This window comes from Bubalus bubalis, chromosome 4 (assembly GCF_019923935.1).
Source record: "Bubalus bubalis isolate 160015118507 breed Murrah chromosome 4, NDDB_SH_1, whole genome shotgun sequence".
NCBI lineage: Eukaryota > Metazoa > Chordata > Mammalia > Artiodactyla > Bovidae > Bubalus > Bubalus bubalis.
The window spans coordinates 7,916,376-7,937,198 of record NC_059160.1 but is presented as its reverse complement, the minus strand read 5'-3'; the positions used below and the strand labels follow the sequence as shown (position 1 = coordinate 7,937,198).

The 20,823-nt window shown below is 41.3% G+C and overlaps 1 protein-coding gene across 1 annotated transcript in view; it reads right to left on the bottom strand.

Moving 5' to 3' along the window:
- Positions 1–7,801: 7,801 nt before the first annotated feature.
- Positions 7,802–20,823, bottom strand: part of SLC25A17 (solute carrier family 25 member 17) — a 41,912-nt gene continuing 28,890 nt past the window's right edge. The window contains exons 5-9 of the mRNA XM_006071272.4: positions 16,045–16,161; positions 14,927–15,072; positions 14,743–14,838; positions 12,486–12,568; positions 7,802–8,625 (exon numbers count right to left, since the gene is read on the bottom strand). Of these exons, the coding sequence (XP_006071334.2) occupies positions 8,478–8,625; positions 12,486–12,568; positions 14,743–14,838; positions 14,927–15,072; positions 16,045–16,161 (590 nt within the window). The 3' untranslated portion in view covers positions 7,802–8,477. The remainder of the gene's footprint in view (positions 8,626–12,485; positions 12,569–14,742; positions 14,839–14,926; positions 15,073–16,044; positions 16,162–20,823) is intronic.

Here is a 20,823-nt window from a genome sequence, read left to right as displayed (position 1 = left end):
AGATGGTGAACACAAACAAGCGAATTACTCAGCTGTGGCTCAGCCCATTTTGCAAGTTTTTATTAGTGTCAATAGAGACCAGTAAAGCGGTGGACGCTCCTGGACAAAAACTGTGTCCATTGGTTCTCTGCCTTCAATTCCTATTGAGACAGAGCAGCCGGCTTTAATATCTGGCCAAGAGAAGATTATAAATTGTGCATAATGAATTAAAAGTTTAGGCATAGGCCTGGGGAAAGGAAAAAGTAAAATAATATAATTTCAGCAAATACTACCTACTCCATTCTTCACTTTTATAGATTAAAAAGGCTCTTCAAAGTAGCGCTCCACCAAGTGCAAGCCACGGGCCCTATGCTGATTGCTCATCATGCCTAAGAATTCTGCCTTTTTTAGTTTATTTGGGAACAAGTTTCTCTCAGCATCTCTGACAGCAGTGATTCATTTATTTATTTATTTTTAATTGAAAGATAATTACAATATTGCATTGGTTTCTGGCATACATCAATATGGATCAGCCACAGTGACTGCAGGGATTTATGATGATGATAAAGGAGGCTGACTGCAATGCCCTCTGGTGGCATAAAGGTTTTCCATAGCTGCAGTTGTTTAAAACAAAACCAAAACACAGCCATCTTCTATCAAACAGCTTACTAATTAAGTAAAAAGTCAATAAAAGATAAATAGTAAAAGTCTCCTTGGACTTTCGTAACGATCATCATCTTAAAGCATTTCTACAGTTGCACATGCCCAGAGTGACCCCATGTTCACGGGTGATCTAGGGAATGATTCAGAGTAAGTCCCTGCCCTCTAGAATTCGCCACCTAACAAAGACTCGGGAGCTGGGATGCAGACTCAGAACCAAAGCTCGAAGGGAAAAAACTGTGGAAAGTATGCCAGCTTTGGCACCTCGGTAGCAGGCTTAAATAAGACAGTTTATGTAAAGCACCTAGTATGGCAACTGGAGCATAGTAGGTGCTCAATAAATTATTACGCATCAGCATGTGCTGTTCAATGATCCCAGTCATCTGTCGGAAGAAATGTAATTTTCAGCAAATTGAAACTCCTGTAACAATTACTTTTGATACACCTAACTCTGAATTTCATAGGATTGTTACAAGAATTAAATGAAAAAGCATATAAAGCTTAGCCCCTGGCATACAACTTTTCTTCCCTGTCACACCCAGAATGGAATTTCTCCTGCTGTTTGTCAAAGTAGAGGTGAAGAAAAGAAGTTTCTTTTTCTTTTTAAGGAAGGGAGAATTTTATTTTTAAAAAATATTTATTTATTTGGCTGTGCTGGGTCTTGGTTGCAGCGTGTGTGATTTTAGCTGTGGCATGTGAGAGCTTTAGCTGTGGCTTGCGAACTTAATTGTGGTATGTGGGATCTAGTTCCCTGATCAGGGCTCGAACCCGGGACCCCTGTGCTGGGAGCATGGAATCCTAGCCACTGGACCACTAGGGAAGTCCCAGAAAATGCTTGATAATGAAAATAAAAAGAATAGACAGGATGAAGTTTTAATTTAATAATATAATTTGCAAGAGGCATACCTTTCTAACCCAGGAACTGGACTCCTGGAAATTTTTTCTTAAAGAAGTAATCAGAAAATATAAAGGGAATCATATATAAAGGATTTTATCACATTATTCATAATAGCAAAAAATTGGAAACAACCCAGAAGCCCATCAATAGGAGTCTAACTAGATAATGGTACATTCATACAATGCAATTTTACATAACAAACTATGACATATTTATTGACAGCAAGTTATATATGAGATCAAAAAGTTACAAAGTTAGGCATAGTCTGATCTCATTTTAAAAATCCTACCTAAATATATCTGTGAATTTATGTATTTAAACAAGTCCGAAAATAGATATAGTGAAATATTAGCAGTGATTTCTGGGCAGTAAGAATATACGAAGATATATATAAACACAGGCATACAGGAATATATCTTTACTCACTTCATTCTTCTTTTCTGTATTTTCTGAAAAATTTTAATGACTGTGTGTTATTTTTTATAACCAAAAATATCTCCAAAACTAAAAGAAAAACTTTAAACCTCCAAGCAGTACAAGCCAGTGAAAGCTTACTGGATAGACTACCAGGGGGCCGGAACTCCTGTTTTTGACTCCCAATCCTTTGCTATGCGACCTGAGCCAGACCTGTGTCTCACTTCTCCATCTGTACAGTACAAAAGTAATTAATCATTTCAATAGAGAGAATAAAGTGAGAATGAATGCATTAGAAAAAAAATCTGTAAATGTCATACCTATAAACTAGCTGTAAATTAAAAGAGAAATAGAAAGGACTTTCTCAATTTTTTAAAAAAGATTTATTTATGGCTGTGCTGGGTCTTCGCTGCTGTGCGCGGGTCTTCTCCAGTTGCATAGTGGGAGCTACTGCCCAGCTGTGATGCGTGGGCTTCTCATTGCAGTGGTTCCTCTTGTGGAGCACGGGCTCTAGGCACGTGGCATTCACTAGTTGTGGCTCCCGGGCTCTAGAGCACAGGCTCAATAGTTGTGGTGCACAGGCTTAGTGGCTCCACGACATGTGGGGTCTTCCCGAACCAGGGTTTGAACCTGTGACCCCTGCATTGGCAGGCAGATTCTTTACCGCTGAGCCACCAGGGAAGCCCATACGAAACAGTACAGGTGCACAGAAGTCTTTGGAGGTAGGTAGGTAGGAGAACACAAAATTCCAGAAAGGCTTCCAGGAAGAGCTGATTCCTAATCTCCACCAAGAATAGGAGAAAGACTTGGATTTATGGAGCCACCCTTGGATTCAGAGGCCAGAGGCTTCCCTTGAACCTTGTAGCACCATATAGAGGTGCTACAGTTCATTACACAAAGAGTTACACATCTTCAATCACATTCCTCTAGGTTTGAAAAGGGAATGCACACACTGGCTCAGAAGGCTTACTTTTAGGGACATCCGAAGAATGTGGTGTGGCAATGTAGAAAGTTCTGGTCAGCCTAAATTTTAAATCCTGACCCTCAGTCATTGAGTGACCACAGATAAATTACCCTTGAAACCTTACCTATCTTATCTGTTAATGGGAATCAATCCCATGTGTTTAGAGTTATTACAAAGGTATCAAGATATATGTAAGTTCATTGTGCCTGGCATTTACCAGGCACTCTACACACAGAAATTCCATTACCCATTCTCACGGTTAGGTCCAAACCAAGTTTTCCTTCCCTTTCCCCAGACTGGATCTCATTTGGTGGGTTCCACAGTTCACTGCCTAGTCTATGAGCATTTTTTGAGCAGGCTTCCTTGAGTGCTATGCTAGGCACTGGTGCCTTGTCCCCACCTCCCCCTGACCCTCATATCCGTCTCCTAATTTCCTCTCCACTCTGTCTTTATAGTTATTTTCTATCTTCTCTTTTCTCATGCAGTCCACGGTAAGTTATTTTCTTGTCTCTTGTGTCTCAAGGAACATAATTTTCAGGGGCTACCAGTATGCCCCATAAAGAAAGCACTAACCCAAGGTCCAATCATTTCTATAGTAAAAATCCTGTGTGGTCACATCAGTTCCATTTCCTGCATATAAAAATATTCTACAAGTGAGCCTTTGTATATCTTTGGTATTCTGGTGACAGTCAACACTGCTAGGTAAGTAATTCATCAGCCCAGAAGCAGGGCTCTCCAGAGACGTGTGGCATTTGGTGCCATGAAGTCACAATTCTTTAGCTTTTCTAGAGAGCCAAGATGAGACAGAAGCTCAGCCAGTGACTCTGTGCTACTGAACCAGTTCATATTTTACTGATGAACTGATAAACATTTGGGTGCCTTCATCTGAATGTTGGATTATTGTTCAGTCACTAAAGAAAAGTGTTAGTCACTCAGTTGTGTCCAACTCTTTGCAACCTCCTGGACTGTAGCCCACCAGTCTCCTCTGTCCATGGAATTCTCCAGGCAAGAATACTGGAGTGGGTTGCCATTTCCTTCTCCAGGGGATCTTTGCGACCCTGGGATTGAACCTGGATCCCCTGCATTGAAGGCATATTCTTTACCGTCTAGTCAGTCAGTCAGTTTATTCACTCAGTCGTGTCCGACACTTTGCAACCCCATGGACTGCAGCATGTTAGGCTTCCCTGTCCTTCACTATCTCCCAGAGTTTGCTCAAACTCATGTCCATTGAGTTGGTGATACCATCTAACCATCTCATCCTCTGTCACCCCCTTCTCCTCCTGCCCTCAATCTTTCCCAGTATTAGGAAAAGATGAGTTGGCTCTTTTCAATGAGTTGACTCTTCGCATCAGGTGGCCGAAGTACTGGAGCTTCGGCATCAGTCCTTCCAATGACTATTCAGGGTTGATTTCCTTTAGAGTTGACTGGTTGATCTCCTTGCTGTCCAAGGGACTCTTGTAGTGGTTAAAACATAAAATTACTGGGTTTGGCTTCACTTTTTTTTTTTTTTTTGGCTTCACTTTTGATGAGGTACACAAAAGCCTTCCAGAAAAGAAATGTTCACTAACAAAACAAATGGGAAGATGAAACACTGCCTCAAAGTAAAATATAGTTGGCTTTCTTGGTTTAAACAGCATTTATCTGGTGCATGTTTTGGTGGTAGATGTTTTCTAGACTTACTGTGGTGATCATTTTGCAATATATACCTATATGAAATCACTCCGTTGTACATCTGAAACTAATAAAATGTTATATGTCAATTACATCTGAGTGGAAAACCTTGGCATTTATTAAGCACATTTATATGTCATATACTCTGCCAGATGCATATATACATATATATGGGCTTCCCTGGTGGCTCAGTTGGTAAATCTGCCTACAGTGAAGGAGACCTGGGTTGGGAAGGAGGGCATGCCCTGAAGGAAGGCATGGAAACCTATTCCAGTATTCTTGCCTGGAGAATGCCCGTAGACAGAAGAGTCTGGAGGGCTACAGCCCATGGGGTCACAGAGTTGGACATGACTGGGCGACTAAGCACACACACACATATACATGTACATCCTCATCCAGCCAACAGAAGTGATTACCTTGCAAGGCTGGTTCTAAAAATTAAAAAATTATACACACACACAATTATACACACACACACACACACATATAAAATAGCCTTGCCTGGTAATCATTTCTATTGGAAAGATAAACACATAAAGACTAAGAAAGGAGAGGAAATGACTTGTCTGTGGCTACAGTGCTTTTTTAAAAAAATTAATCTTCATTGGAGTATAGCTGATTCACAGTTCCATGCCAGTTTCTGCTATATAGCAAAGTAAATCAGCTACACACATACACATATCCACACTTTTTTAGTTTCTATTCCTATATAGGTAGTTACAGAGTATTGAGTAGTTTCCTGTGCTATACAGTAGGCCCCAATTAGCCATCTATTTTATATATAGTGTATGCACATATCAGCCCCAATCTCCCAATCCATCCCTACCTTTGTTCCCCATGGCAAGTCCATCCTCTACATCTGTGACTCCACGCCACAATGCTTTTAAGTGACAGAATGAAACTCTGCACCTAGATCTGACTCAAAACCCAGAGTGCTTTCCGCTGAACTACAGTTGCATCTATTCAGTCACATCCTTCATCAATAATAATATTGTAGTAATAGTCGTCACTAATATTTATCTAGCTCTTCCTATATGGCAAGCCTTGTGCTAGGAAATTTATATATATGATCTCATTCAATCTTCGCAATCACCCTATGAGGTAGGTTTATCATCATCTCCATTTCATAGTTGAGAAAACTGAGTTTTACACCAGTTTGGCAATTGCCTTGTTCCCACAGCTGGTAGAGCAAGACCAGAGTTGAACTTAGGTCTAACTCCAGAACCCATTCTCGTAATCATTACACTAGACTGCAGGAAACCCAACTCTAGTCCTGGCTCCAACCAGGCAAGTCATTTGATAGCTGTCTCAATTTCCTTATTAATTAAATGGGAATATGGTTACTTGCCCCCTATTTCACAGAGGTATTGGGATTATAAAATGAGAAAGTGTATAAGCTTTAAGAAGGGAAATTGCCATATAAATCTGGGCTTGTTACAAGTTTCACTCAGATCTTCCTTCTCCCACGATCATAAAGGGATTTAGCTGACATTATGAGCTCTCAAATACCCTCTGAGATGGATCGATCATATTATTGCCTCCACTTATAAAAAAGCTGAAACACAAGATGACATAACTTGTTAGTGGCAGAGCTGAGAATAAAACCCAAGATTCTAACTCCAACTGCTTATGTTCTGATGGTAAATCCTATTTCTGTGTTTCAAACTTAACAGTAAAATAGAAAAGAATGGACATTTAATGTCCACTTTAAAGCACAGATTAAATGCTTACAGATGAAATTTTCTAACATAATCTCTAAGGTTCTTAATCCTCATTTTCTAGAGAAACTGCATAAAGAATCAGAAAGAAAGTCTTCCCTTCCCCTAGTATAGAATTCAGCTCCTTAGTTTTCTCAAGCAACTTATTAACAATCAAAGGTTATAAAACTGGGTGAGTTATTAACTCACAGTGAGCTTAGCTTCCACAGGGAACATAAACCTCAAAGTGAAATTGTTTCCTCATAAAATCAGATAAAAAAGAAGCATCAGATACATTCCCACATCATAAACATCCAATATAACTATATATCCTGACTTGGGAATTATTTTAACATACCAACAATTCATAATACCCTGAGCTCAAAATTCAAGTTCCAAAGTGAACATCAAAATTAAAAATTAAAATAATAACAAAAGTACACATGGCATCTTTATGGTCATTCTTCCCCCAGGCTCCCCACTCAAGCCTTGACACATTCACACACACACACTTCAAAAAATAAAATATATAAATAAAATAAAAAGCAGTTAGTGGGGCCAATTCTCTAGCTTTTAGAGAAGTGTTCAGTCTAGTTCTCTGATTACGAGTTCCTCATAGGTTTTGTTTTCTAGAACAACACAATGATCTTTTGATTATTACTAGTCTAATAATCATGTATTTTGAAATTACCACCAGGATGAGAGAAAATAAATTTCCACTCTCAAAATTGAACTTAAATACTAGTATAGAATAGACATAGACACTTCATTATTACTCTAATTGACTGAATAAGACTTATAAATGAAAAACCTGTCATTTTGATATAGGGGCTAAAATAAAGTCTAAAAAAGCTGCTGTTCTACTCATGTCAAGAGGGTTTGCTTCTTGAGCGCCTTGAGACGTCAAACTTCATTGCTGACCACATAATGAAAGTCCTACCAACCTGAACATGCGCTGTGAGGTGGACGTAAATGATGACAGAACTTCTGGTCTTTTCACAGGATGCTCTAATACAGTACATTAGTCTACCCTTCCTTCGATATCGATGTTTGGTTTCCATAATTGAAACCAACTGCATCTTCGGTGGAGTCAGGAGCTCTAAGTTCTCTTGAACTTTGATGAGTACAGATCACATGAGTATCTTGTTAAAACACAGAAGATGATTCAGAAAGTCTGGGATGGCATGTCCAACAAGCTCCCAAGGTGATGTAGATGCTGCTGTTTGGGACCCACATTTTGAGTAGCAGGACTCTAAGCAACATTTTCAAACGGAAATAACCTTAACCAGAAGTTTATTCTCAAAATATACAGCCTCTACCATGAGTTTATAAAAGAAGACAGTATTCCAGAGCCTAAACAAGGTATCTGCTCCCTTTCCCTTTTCTGTGATTTTTACCAGCTGGTTGTAAACCCAATGTAATACTCTAAAGGGCAAATTCGAAGAATCACTTTTGTGCTTACAATTTACTGGGGCCCATATGGAGGAACACAAAACCTCAAATTCTGTAATGAAAAGGTTGATTCAAAATAAATATTTTTTAATTATGTCAGATACGAAAGAATAAGTGATGCTTACAAAGAGTTTATAAGAGAATCATTTGGAATTAATTATTTTCATTTCCCCCACAAAATAAATAGCTCACACACTAAAGAAGATATCTTTCCTGAATCAGGAGAAAAAAAGCTCAAGAATAATAGGCATGCCTGTGGCATAGTCACAACACTTTTAGTGAGGAAAATACCAAGATGGAGACGTGCAAAAGTATATAGGAGGAGAATACCAAGAGAATTACATGGTAGCAAATTGGTTGTAGAACCTGGAGCCGGGGGGTGGTTCAGGGAAAGAGAATAGCTGGTAAATTTAAAAAAGACTTTAACTGGAGAAGATTATACATGAGAGCAATAGTCCATTCCCTTCAGGAAAATCAATAAATCCCCATCGAGTTTCATTTTTAGGTTTTCTATCATGTGTTCTTTTCATATGGCCATTGGTCCAACCTCCTCCCCAAAACTCAACCAACCATCAAAAAAGTTAAGTTGGTAATGAGTCAAGCTGGCTACAACCCTGCATGTGTATGTACCCTTGGATGCATCTCAAGCCAATGAGGGTAGACTTCTCAGAGGAAGGGGCAAGTACAGTGGAATCACGCCCCCGTCTGGAGCACTTCCGAGCGCCGGGGGCTGAGAGGTGCCTCAGTGCTTGCGCGTGCTCTTCAGCCCCATGACCATGAAGGTGGCAGCCGTCAGTTTCTCGTAAACGAGGAACATGAGAGCAGCAGTCAGGACTGTCTGCAGCAGCTTGGCTTCAAGGCCTTTGTAGAGTCCCACAATTCCAAAACGCCTGAAAGGAAGGGGTGAGGAAAAAACAAAAGGTTTTCAAAGAAACATACTACTTTGCAAAGGCTTCTTCTTAGGATCAAAAGAAGCAATCAAAGTTTTAGATATTAACGGACTTCTGTTACTTAAGTACTTTATCTTTGAAGGTGCTTGGGAATTGATAAAAGTTGATTATTTCTTCAAAGCCATGATTAATCAACAGAATGATGATAGGTTCTCACAGAGAGGGTCCAGATCCTAAAATCCTAAAACCATTTTAATGCCAACATCTAAGATTAACAAAGAACTTTTAGATCTTGACTTTTTAAGGCTCTCTCAACAAAGTTATTTCAACCTAACAGTCCCACTCCAGTACTCTTGCCTGGAAAATCCCATGGATGGAGGAGCCTGGTGGGCTGCAGTCCATGGGGTCGCTAAGAGTCGGACACGACTGAGCGACTTCACTTTCACTTTTCACTTTCATGCACTGGAGAAGGAAATGGCAACCCACTCCAGTGTTCTTGCCTGGAGAACCCCAGAGACGGGGGAGCCTGGTGGGCTTCCGTCTACGGGGTCTCACAGAGTTGGACACGACTGAAGTGACTTAGCAGCAGCAGCAGCAACAGTCCCTAAATGGTAGGAGAGCTGCCAATTGGTTTAGATCATTGCAGCCTGAACAGAACTAGAGAAAGTGACAGGAATGAAAATCTCTCCAATACCGAGTCTTTCTGTACATTTGACCTTCTAACTCAGTGGTTCTCAAATTTAGTGTATGTCACAATCACTGGGAAGGCTCGGTGATCCACAGATTGCTGGGTCCTATCCACGGAGTTTCCGAAGCATTAAGCCTGGGATGGGACTCATGAATCTGCATTGCTAATAAGATCCCAGGTGATGAGGATGACAAGGCCCGCCTGGACACCAGCCCTTTAGAACGACTGCTCCAACCACAGAGAAGAATGCTTCAGCTAGAAACAGAAGCTGAGTAAATGATGTCTCCAGAGCTAATTATTGAGAGTGAATTAATCTCATCTGCTAGTTCATCAGCAACTCCAGGGCTCTATGTAGCACGCATGCGGACTGAGATATTAAAAGTCAAGTGCTCCATTCAGGAGCTATTCTACATTTTACATACTTGCTATGTGTGAAAACCCATTATTTGGAGTGAATCGTGTGATAAATAGAAATGAAAAGCTTTGACTCATGAATTTCTAGTTCATTGGCTAACTTATGTTCCCCCAAGAAACCCAAGAAACTCCACCTTGGTATTTCTCAAGGTGAGGTCTGCTAGGAGATAACAGAGAAAAAAAAAATCTATTAGTCCCTGTCCTCTGTTCCTGGCACAGAGTTCTAGAAGCTCTTGCTTATAATTTCCTAAGTGAAAAGAACACTAGGAACATTTCTTTATTCTAACCATTGGTCTTTGCTCCTAGACACAGAGCTCCTAAATCCCTTAAGTCCTGGGTGAGAGCAGTGTCTTCTGTTCTAATGAGGTGGTTCCTGCTGGACTCCTGGGTGGGGCTGGTCACCAGAAAGACCAAGCAAAGATCAGAAGCTGGGCATTTCCAGCACCACCTACTATTCTCCAGAGAGGAAAGGGGGCTGGAAAGGGAGCGGAAAATATATGTTTTTTATACAGTATTTTGGAAATACACATACTTTTTGTTAATGGTGACTATCTCCTGGAAAAGAGACAGAAAACAGTGTAGATATGCATGTATTTATAGCTTTACTGACGTTTAAATGACCCCCATTTGACGAGCTTTGACTGATGGGTACATCCGTGAGCCATCACCACGTTCAGGGTCATGAACGTGCCCACCATCCGTCATCCCCAGGAGGACGCTGTCCTCACGCTCCTTTGCCGTCCCTGTAGATCATTTTCTAAGTCTGAGTGATGAGCGTGTGTGTGCACAGTTGTGTCCAACTCTTTTGCGACCCTAAGGACTGCAGCTCACCAGGCTCCTCTGTCCATGGAAGCTCCCAGGCAAGAATACTGGAGTGGGTTGCCATTTCCTTCCCCAAGCGATCTTCCTAACCCAGGGATTGAACCCACATCTCTTCCATCTCCTGCACTGGCAAGTGGTTTCATAAAAGTGGAATCATACAATATGAATTCTTTTCTGTCTGATCTCTTTTACTCAGCAGAACTATTCTGAGATCCACCTACATTTTTGCACGTATCAATAATTATTTCTTTTTCCTTTCTGAACAGTATCCCACTGTACAGGTGTATCACAACTTGTACCTACTCATTCAATGATGGACATTTGGTATGTTTCCAGTTTTTGACTCTAACAAATAAAGCTGTTACTAACATTTATGCACAGGTCTTTGTGTAGACATGTTTCATTTGTCTTCGGTAAACACCTTGAAAGGGAATGGCTGGGTCTATAGGCGGCGTATGTTTAACTTTATAAGAAAATGCCACACTGCATTCCAAAGTGCTTGTGCCATTCTTAATTCCCACCAGCATAGGAAAGTTCTAGTTGCCTCATTCTTGCCAACACTTGGTATGATCGGCATTTTTGCTTTTTTAGCTTTACACCAATTCTTTATCTTTGATTTTTTTATCCCAAGCATATTCTATTTTTATAATAAACTTAGTTTAAAATATCTTACCTCTAGGAACAGTAATAAAGTTATAATAGCTTCTGCCTCAAAGGTGCTGACCTATTTGATTTCCCCTTTAAATGCAATGGGGAGATGACGGCAGTACCTGCCTCAAAGGGCTGTTGTGAGGATTAAGTGAGATGACGCAAGTAGAGCATCTGGCTCAGTGTCTGCCACATAATAGCTCAAGAGCGCTAACGCCCGGCCATCATCACCACTGTGGTCGTGACTCTGGCGACAGCTGTTGCTCCTCCGCCTGCCCTCCTCCCCTCCCCGTGTGACTGCGGCTCTCTGACACCTGCTTATTTCTAACAAGGGGTTTTGGGATACGTGATCGATGGAGCACTACTCAGCAGAGCCGTCTCTGTATTAGATTAGAGGAGGGCTCTCCTTTGTTTCAGGTGTGAAAGTCGCTCGGTCATGCACGACTCTGTGCGACCCCATGCACTAGACAGTCCATGCAATTCTCCAGGCCACAACAGTGGAGTGGCTATCCCTTCCCTTCTCCAGTGGATCTTCCCAACCCAGGGATCGAACCCAGGTCTCCTGCATTGCAGGCAGATTCTTTACCAGCTGAGCCATAAGGAAAGCCCAAGAATACTAGATTAGGTAGTCTATCCCTTCTCCAGCAGATCTTCCCGACCCAGGAATTGAACCGGGGTCTCCTGCATTGCAGGCGGATTCTTTACCAACTGGGCTATCAGGGAAATCCCACAGTTCAGGTGTACAGCGTTATAACTTGACATCTCTATACACTGCACACTGATCGCCACCACAGGTTCCATAATCAGCCGTTACCATACAGCTGACTCCTTTCACCCACTTTGCCCACCCTCAAACCCTCTTCCTCTTTGGTAGCTACCAATCTATTCTCAGCACTGATGAGTTTGTTTGTCTGCAGATTCCATATCGAGTGAAAGCACACAGTATCTGTCTTTCTCAGCCTGACTTATTTCACTTAACAAAACACTCAAGGTTCATCCATGTTGTTGCAAATGGAAGGATTTCACTGGAGGATTCCCTTTCTAAAAAAAGTCCTGAATATTTGTAACTAATGAAGAACCAAGGACATGAACTTTTCCACAATTTCCCTAAATGCTCTCATGTGTCACTAAGCTCCTAAATGAGAAATGTCTGAGCACAGCAGGCAAGGGAGAAGTTTTCAGGATGCCGCTGCCAAGGCAAAAATACAAGATAAGCAAATCCAACCACTTCTTGGCAGAGACAGCTGTTAAAAGAGAGGACAGAATGTGAAACATCTACAAAGCTCACCTTACTCGCTGGTGAAGGAGATAGAGAATGTTCCGAAGACTCCCCAGTGTTCTGTTTTCTGGGTTGAGTCTGTGACGTCCAAACTAAGGAAGAAGGAACAAGATAAATAATTACCATCTGTTACCGCTTTCTTTTTTAAAAAATTTTACTTATTTACTTGTTTCTTTTTTTGCTGTGCTGTGTCTCCGTCGCTGGGTGCGGGCTGCTCTCTGGCTGCACTGAGCGGGGCTACCCTCTGGTTGCAGTGGCTGGGCTTCTCACTGCGGCGGCTCCTCTTGTTGCCGAGCACAGGCTCAACAGTTGTGGCGCGCAGGCTTAACTGCTCCACGGCATGCAGGACCTTCCCAGGGGAATCAAACCCGCGTCTCCCGCGTTTGGCAGGTGGGCTCTTTACCACTGTGCTACCAGGGAAGCCCTGTTATCACTTTTTTTTCATCTTAATTTCCACTTCTGTTGGAGTAACATCTTACAGCACATGGTAATAAAAATACCCTTTTAATACGTGAAAGTGAAAGTGTTAGTTGCTCAGTCGTGTCCGACTCTTTTGCAACCCAGTGGACTGTAGCCCACCAGGCTCCTCTGTCCATGGAATTCTCCAGGCAAGAATACTGGAGCGGGTTGCCATTCCCTTCTCCAGGGGGATCTTCCTGACCCAGGGATTGAACCTGGATCTCCTGTACTGCAGGCAGATTCTTTACCATCTGAATCACTAAGGAAGCCCCTGGTGGCTTTTTTAGTATTTAGATTTCATTAATCCTCTTTTTTTCAATGAAACAAATGAAATATTTCAATGAAATAAGTGAAAATAAGAATTTTTTTTCAATGAAGCAAGCATGAGAATTTTCATTTTTACAGAGAATCATGGGGAAAATTCTACCTCAAAAGAAAAAATCATGCCCAGGATGAAGATTTAGATACTGATGGAATGGCTTCCAGTCTCTTAAGAAGTTATGACAAACATTAATCAGTTAGAACCTCTGTAGTCCAAGCTCTTCATGTTATGTTTCTATTATAAAAATATCAAAATACACTTATTTGACTGCAACTGAAATTCTTTATATTAAGTACCAATTGAAAAATAGTCCATTGGTAAAAATACTTTTAACAGAAGGGAATAATCTTTTCAAACTAAAATACTTTCATTAACGCCTCCATTTTACTCATCAGTTTAAGTCCTTTGAATTTTTTCTCCCAAACACAACTTGAATCCCTCCCTTTCCACTACCATCTTAGTCCAGGCCACCACTGCATCTCACATGTGACCGAAATAGCCTCCTAACCTGAAACTCCCTTTTCTCTTATCCTGAATAGTCATAGTAGTCTTCTCAAATTATAAATGAGATCACATTATTCTTGTCTAAAGCCTTGCAACAGTTTCCTACTGCAGTGAGAATAAAATCCAGTCATCACTCATAGCCATCCTGCTTCTTTTCTGATCTCCTTTTGAGCCACCTCCAGCCACAGTGGCCTCCCTTTCAGTTGCTAGGATTCATCAAGCTCTTAGTACACCATATTCCCTCTACCTGGAAAGCTCTTTCTTCTGCTCTTTGCATGGCTGGGTCCTTACTTTCCTTTAAGTCTTGATTTACACAGGGCTCCTCAGAGGACCCACCCCAATCATGCCATCTGAGATCCCCACTGTGGCCCTCTCCACTAAATTACAGAATGTGGCTTACTTCCTTGATAGCTCCTTCCTCAATTTGCAGTTACTTATTTATGCTGATTTACCTGTTCGCGCTCTCCTCGGTTAACTCCTAAGGGCAGGGACTATGGCTTTTATTCACCACATGCACCCCAGTTGCTTGTAGAATGGGTACTTAAAAAATATGTCAAAGAATAAATAATTGAATGAATGAAAAACTAGAAATTTGAAAATACTTCAGAAAAGCTAAATCATTCATTCCTTCTGAATGAATCTCTGATTCTGTAAAGGGAAATCTACCCTATGCACCAGGCCAATCAACTTGAATGTGAAGGAAGCAAACTTATTATGTTCCTGAGGTCTTTAAAGAACTTCCTCCATACTTGGATTTTCTGAGACAGCAGGTGACTGAAGAAATTCAAAGTGTAAACTTTGTTCCAAACCAAAGAGAAAACCAACTGACAGCCTGACTAGTCAGCAAAATATCAAACAACGGGAAATTGGCTGAGAAATGCTCTGGAGCACTTCACGGCTTTATTAACACTGCTTCGAACAAAGAAACCACATTATTTTAGAATGTTGTCTGTCTAAATGCAGGAGAAGCCCAGCACTCACCCTCAGAATTGATTGTACTGTCTGCAAAGGATAGGTGACCGTGGTGGCGACTGCTTTGGCAATTGCGCCAATGAGGAACACATCCAGGGAAGAAAGCTGCAAGGCAAAGAACGAACGAACTGCATCAGTCTACACAGTGAGAAGGGGTCAGGGGTTGTTTGCGGCTTTCAAGATCAGGGCTTACCTTCGTTCGTTTCTTTAAAAGCTGCCGTTTTAAGCCTTCATAGAACATGAACTGGATGGCGGGATTAAAGACCAGCAGTAGGGAGGGAAAGGTGCCGTTCCATAAAGCCAGGATCCCTTCATCCCGGATGATCTGGTGAAAAGCATCTAAGCGAGAAATCAAGGACCTTTGAGGACAATCTCCTAACTAGAAAGACAACGTGCCCAGAACACAGGCCAGATTGATTCTATCAAGATTTCCTTCTGGCAATGACAAGTTAATCTGTTAACTGCTTCTGGAGAATCATCAGATACTGACAGTCACTGAGTTATTGAGAGACTAACTTCAATTTTTGGCAACCCTTCCTGAAAAATCTGGGGTTAGCAGGTCAAGTTTTCCTCGGTACTGACCATCTCCACCACTGAGCTCTCTGTATTACACAGACAGAATGGGGAACGATAGCCTGTGGGTTTCACAGTGAAGGCCAGTACAGAAAAAGACAAGACAGTTCTCCGGAGTTCATTTTATAGGACTGCCTTTTAAGAAAATCACTGTCCTCATTATAAAGAGGGAAAGATGGGAAAGAAGAACCTGGCAGTGTGATACTATTAAAAAGTAGAAGCTCAAAAATATCAGACACTAATTTTGTATCTTTATCCAAAGATAACACTGGGGGAGAAAAAGTAGCAAATTATTCTTCAGAAATATTCATCCTCTCCCACCTTCGCTCTATGGGCTATACTCCACGGGTATATTTCTCTACCCCTTGTCTTGAGGCTTGGCCATTGGGAGTGTGTTGGCCAAGACGATGGTAATAGACAAGATGCAAACGGGGGCTTGAAATATGCTTGTATGATCAGGCGTGTCTTCCTGTGCTTTTGCTATCACCAAGAGAAGAATATCCTGAGGCTGGTCCCAGGAAATGGAAGAGAGACACATGGAGCTGAGAATCCTAGGCTGGAGTCATATTAGATGAATCAAATCCTTGCCAATCCACAGACACAGGAGCTAAACAAATGCTTACTGTTGGACATTGAGATTTGAGGCTGTCCGTTAATGTAGCTTTATCATGGTGATAAATTCTAGATACAAAGAGAAAAGAGAACCTTTAAAAAGGAACACATCCAAAAGACACTCACCAATGATACCACTGTAGCTGGTCGGTACAATGTCTTCATTCCTAAATTTTGCCCCTTGCAGCTTCAGTCTGGTGTTTACCACCCAGAGTGGAGTTGTGAGCAGCACATTCACCACCCCTGTGAAGAGAAACGGGGCGAGACAAAGGGAAAGCAAAATGTAACCTTTATGTTAAAGCTAAACACATTCATGTTCCAGTTATTTTCTGCTGACCTACTAGGAGACCTGAGGTAAGGTGTCCCTTTGTGCCAGGGTACAACACAAGCCACCACTGTTAGAAGCAATTCAGAAGCCTTGCTGAGAGCGGGCTGGCCGGCAGCAGCGCCTCTCCACGTGAGAGAGTGCGGAGTTTCCTCCTTTGTATACCGGGAGGCAATCTGTCAACTTATGCAGCATCCAAAGTAGCAATTTTGATACAGTTTTAAACACAGTTTTTAAAAACAGCTTTCAGATGGGGGAACTGATTTCTTGATCACATGCTAAATAAGTCCATGACAATATCACATAAAATACACACCTTCCAACTCTCGTGTAAGTAGCTCACATGGTTTTAAGTGAGTATGGATCCAGTACCATAAAAGACAGGTAGGAGAAAGTGTGACATTTGAAAGGACTTCAACAGGGACTAGAGGCTCACAGAAGAGTTCCTCATCACTTGGGGAATTAGGACAGGCAGGCAGCAAGCAGTCGTTATGAACCATCACAAAAACACCTGCAACAGCTTCACAAGCATCGTGATTCTTACAAGCTTAAGGATGGGGATCTTGGCCACCCAAGGTGGCCTCAGAGTGGAACAATACAACGAGCCAGGTGCTTCTGTTTTGAAAACACACGATCCCAATTTTAGCACCATCTTGAGATATTAAGACATTCCTCATCAGTCCTGAAATGATTAGAGAAAAATACCAGACAGACTTGTAATAAAAGTGCCTGACGCACAGTATATACTTTATAAATGTGTGTTAAATAAACGTTTAACAAGTAAACTAATGAACAAACTCAGCAAACAACCATATACCAAGCTATCGGGCCACGCTCAGAAGAAGTGAGAGGCACAATCATAAAGAAGAGAAATCTTTTAGAAACAGGATTGGGAATCCCCTGGGGTCCAGGGTTAGGACTCGGCGCTTCCACTGCAAGCAGCACGGGCTCAGTCCCTAGTCTGGGAACTAAGATCACGCAAGCCGCATGGTGCAATCAAAAAAGAAACAACAACCACAGCAACAAAGCAAGATTAAGGATGTTTTGATTTAAGGAATTTCAAACATACTATACAGATAACACCAAAGTTCATAAACTCGGTGAAAATGCCAGGAAATCCGAATCCTGAATTTTCATTAGTGGAATGCAAGACATTTTGACACCTCTCTCTCAGGAACATTATGAGAACATATTTCTCAAAAGGCATTATCATTTTATGAGTTGTATTTGTTAGAATTTTTCGTATAACACCAAGAAGTCATCTTTAGTTATGACTCAAAAATCTTCATACATTGTCAAGATACTGGTCATAATCTGAAAAAGTCATAACTAAGATTCTTGCAAGTCTCATTTTAAAAATGCACCAGTGCCCAAGAGGCCAAGATAAAAGAGTATCAATACACACTAATCTGCCCAGACTTTATAATGTATTCCTATTCAATATAATGTACACATCACTTAACAAAAAAACCAACAGTCAGAAAAATCAGAGTGGAAAGTACTACTGAGCAGTCTGCTGCTTTTGTTTTAGACGAAGACAGGCAAGCTCAGAACCAGAGATCACAAGCTTCTGTGGGTACTGCAGTGCAAACACCTTTCTAAACAAACGCAATAGGTCGCCCATTAAAGAAATTCTTTGGAAATCAAAATTCCCTTCATGTTCTATTCGAGAGGTAGGCACACACAGAACAGGTCAGAGGAAATGCAGCCAAGATGAAGATTTAGCCATTATTCAGGATTCTGCTTACATTATCCCGTTACCCACATGAGCTGAAAGACTGAGAAGATTCTAAGGACAATGTCAAGTACAAAAATGCATCATCTCATTTAAAGAAGAGAATATAAAGTCCTTGTAAGAACATTCTGTACTTCAAAGCTTTTTATCTGAGAAGATCTTTGTTCATACTCTAAGCCAAATAGATGGAGAGGTTACTTTTTAACCACTTTCATTTTATGAATTCTGAGAAAACACTTGAGGATCCAAGACAAAAACTTGCACCCTATATAAGCAAGCAAAGGACATTTCTCTGTGGAGGAAAAACCAGCTGCAAAAAAGAATATGATGAGCGGTTTGAACTCTTACTAAGGCACGATGGGTATGGCTGCAGAATAAAGAAAGCGGTCTGCTTATTTACGTGTAGGAAATTTCACCAGTTCCAAGTCATGGCTGTTATTTCAGCTCTAAGATGAATATACCAATACTTTACCTACTTAAGAATAGGAGACTGTTCTCTTTCCAATTTGAGTGATTCTATTTTCTTTCTTTGTTCATAAAAAATAATTTACCGGAAAACACAATCAAAAATAAGAGATGAAGAATAGCTACTGAACATACTAAAATCATTCACTGATTCAGGGAATAACTGGAACACAGCTATTTACTTCTGAAATCTTGAAAACGAAGTTTTATTAGCAGTGAGTCTCCTGAGTTAAGGACAGAAAACAAAAACAGAGAACATTAATTGGGTGCTCTTCTGGGGAACATGTGCAATGACCGCTGAGACAAGAAAATGGCAGATCAAGGTCACCAATCTAAGAGTTTGGCTCCCTACAAAGGAATGCGACTTGATACACTGCAGGAACAAGCCTGCCTTACCAGATTTAAGGCATAAAGGCAGGAAATTAATTTCAACTGTCGCAACAATGATAATACCATTGGCACTCAAAAAGAGTTATGGACAAAAATTCCAATTTCATAAAAATGGCAAGTATCTTCATTTATGCTATCTGTCAGGTTCTGGGCTCAAATTCTTCTCCAGGGTATTAAGCTACATGGGTTTTTTCCTGTGAAAATACAATAAATAGTAACAAATCTAAGTTTCTATTAGAGCCGGAATAACAATATCACCTGTGCCTAGTTCTCCTGGGAGATGATGTAACTCATTCCTACAGTGATGGTAATACAATGACCGGGCTCACAGAAGGAAGAGAAAAAAGCTGTTCTCATAAAAATGCGCAGGCACTGGGGAATTCCCTGGGTCCAGTGGTTAGGACTCGGTGCTTCCACTGAGGGGCAGGGGTTCATCCTGGTCAGGGAACTAAGATACCACAAGCCCCGCAGTGCAGCCAAACAAACAAACAAACAAAAATTCATAGGCATTAAGATATAAAAACATGTTACGAGGAGAAGTTTAAAACTCCTAACAGTTATTTCCAAGGAATTCCCTACCTTCAGAAAAAGAGAGGACCTATAATCAAAGAATCTCAGAATCATTAAGGACTATACAAATCATTTAATCAAGGGTCTCTCAACTGTGCCACTACTCACGCCTGGGGCGGGGCAGGGGTGCAGATGTGTAGGGTGTTGAGCAGTGTCTCTGGCCCTCTAGCCACTAGATGCCAGTAGCATCCTCTGGTTGTGACAACCAAAAATATCTCTAGACACAGTCACATGTTCCCCATGGACCTAATGCAATCACCAAGTGGATTGGTGATTATTCACTTTATTTTTGGGACTTCCCATGTGGCTCAGATGGTAAAAGCATCTGCCTACAATGTGGGAGACCTGGGTTTGATCCCTGGGTTGGGAAGATCCCCTGGAGAAGGAAATAGCAGCCCACTCCAGTATTGTTGCCTGGAAAATCCCATGGACAGAGGAGCCTGGCAGGCTGCAGTCCATGGGGTCGCAAAGGGTTGGACACGACTGAGCAACTTCACTTTCACTTTATTTTTGAAAACCTCAAAAGACAGGAATTCACTATCACCCCAAAAAGTCTATTCTTTCCAAGAGCAGTTAGAAGTTTTATTCTTATTGGTATTAAATCTACCTTCTTAAAGCAAGTGGAAACATATAAAACCAGCCAGTAGGTGTTTTTTTACCTGAGATATGAATTGAAGAGTAAAAAGTTAGCCTGTCACTAAGTTGTGTCTGACTCTTTGCAACCCCACAGACTGTAGCCCGCCAGGCTACTCTGTCCATAGGATTCTCTAGGCAAGAATACTGGAGTAGGTTGCCATTTTCTTCTCTAGGGGATCTTCCTGACCCAGGGATAGAGCCTGAGTCTCTTGCATTGGCACTGATCCCCACCAGGGAAGCCCAATTAGCAATTCTTAAGTGACTTTATGTGTATTTTAGGAGAAGTAAATGTTTATGACCTGCAAGTAAGTCACCTATGGTTTGCTCATCAAATATGCACTGTGTGTCTAGTATTGGGTTGGCAAAAAAAATTTGTTCGGGTTTTCCCCTACAATGTTACGTGCTAAGTAGGTGCTGATGATACAACAGGTACATAAAAAATGAAAATCTCTGTCCTTGTGAAGCTTATGTTCTAATAGTGTAAGACAGGATAAATAAGGAAAATACGTAGTATGTCAGAGGATAAAGTTAAGGAGAAAATTTAAGCAGAGGAGGGAGATAGAGTTTTGGTGATAGAAAGGGACTCCATTTTAGACAGTGTAGCCATTCGGAGAAAAACTTTACAGGAGGTGAGGGAGCGAACCACGCAGGAACCAGGAAGAGGAAAAAGCTTCAAGTTCACGGGCCCCGAGGGAGAAGTATTCTGGGACAGTTCAGGGAGAAGAGGCTGGCGTGGCCGTAGTGGTGTGAGGGGCACGGACAGGTGGGCAGGACAAACTGGGCT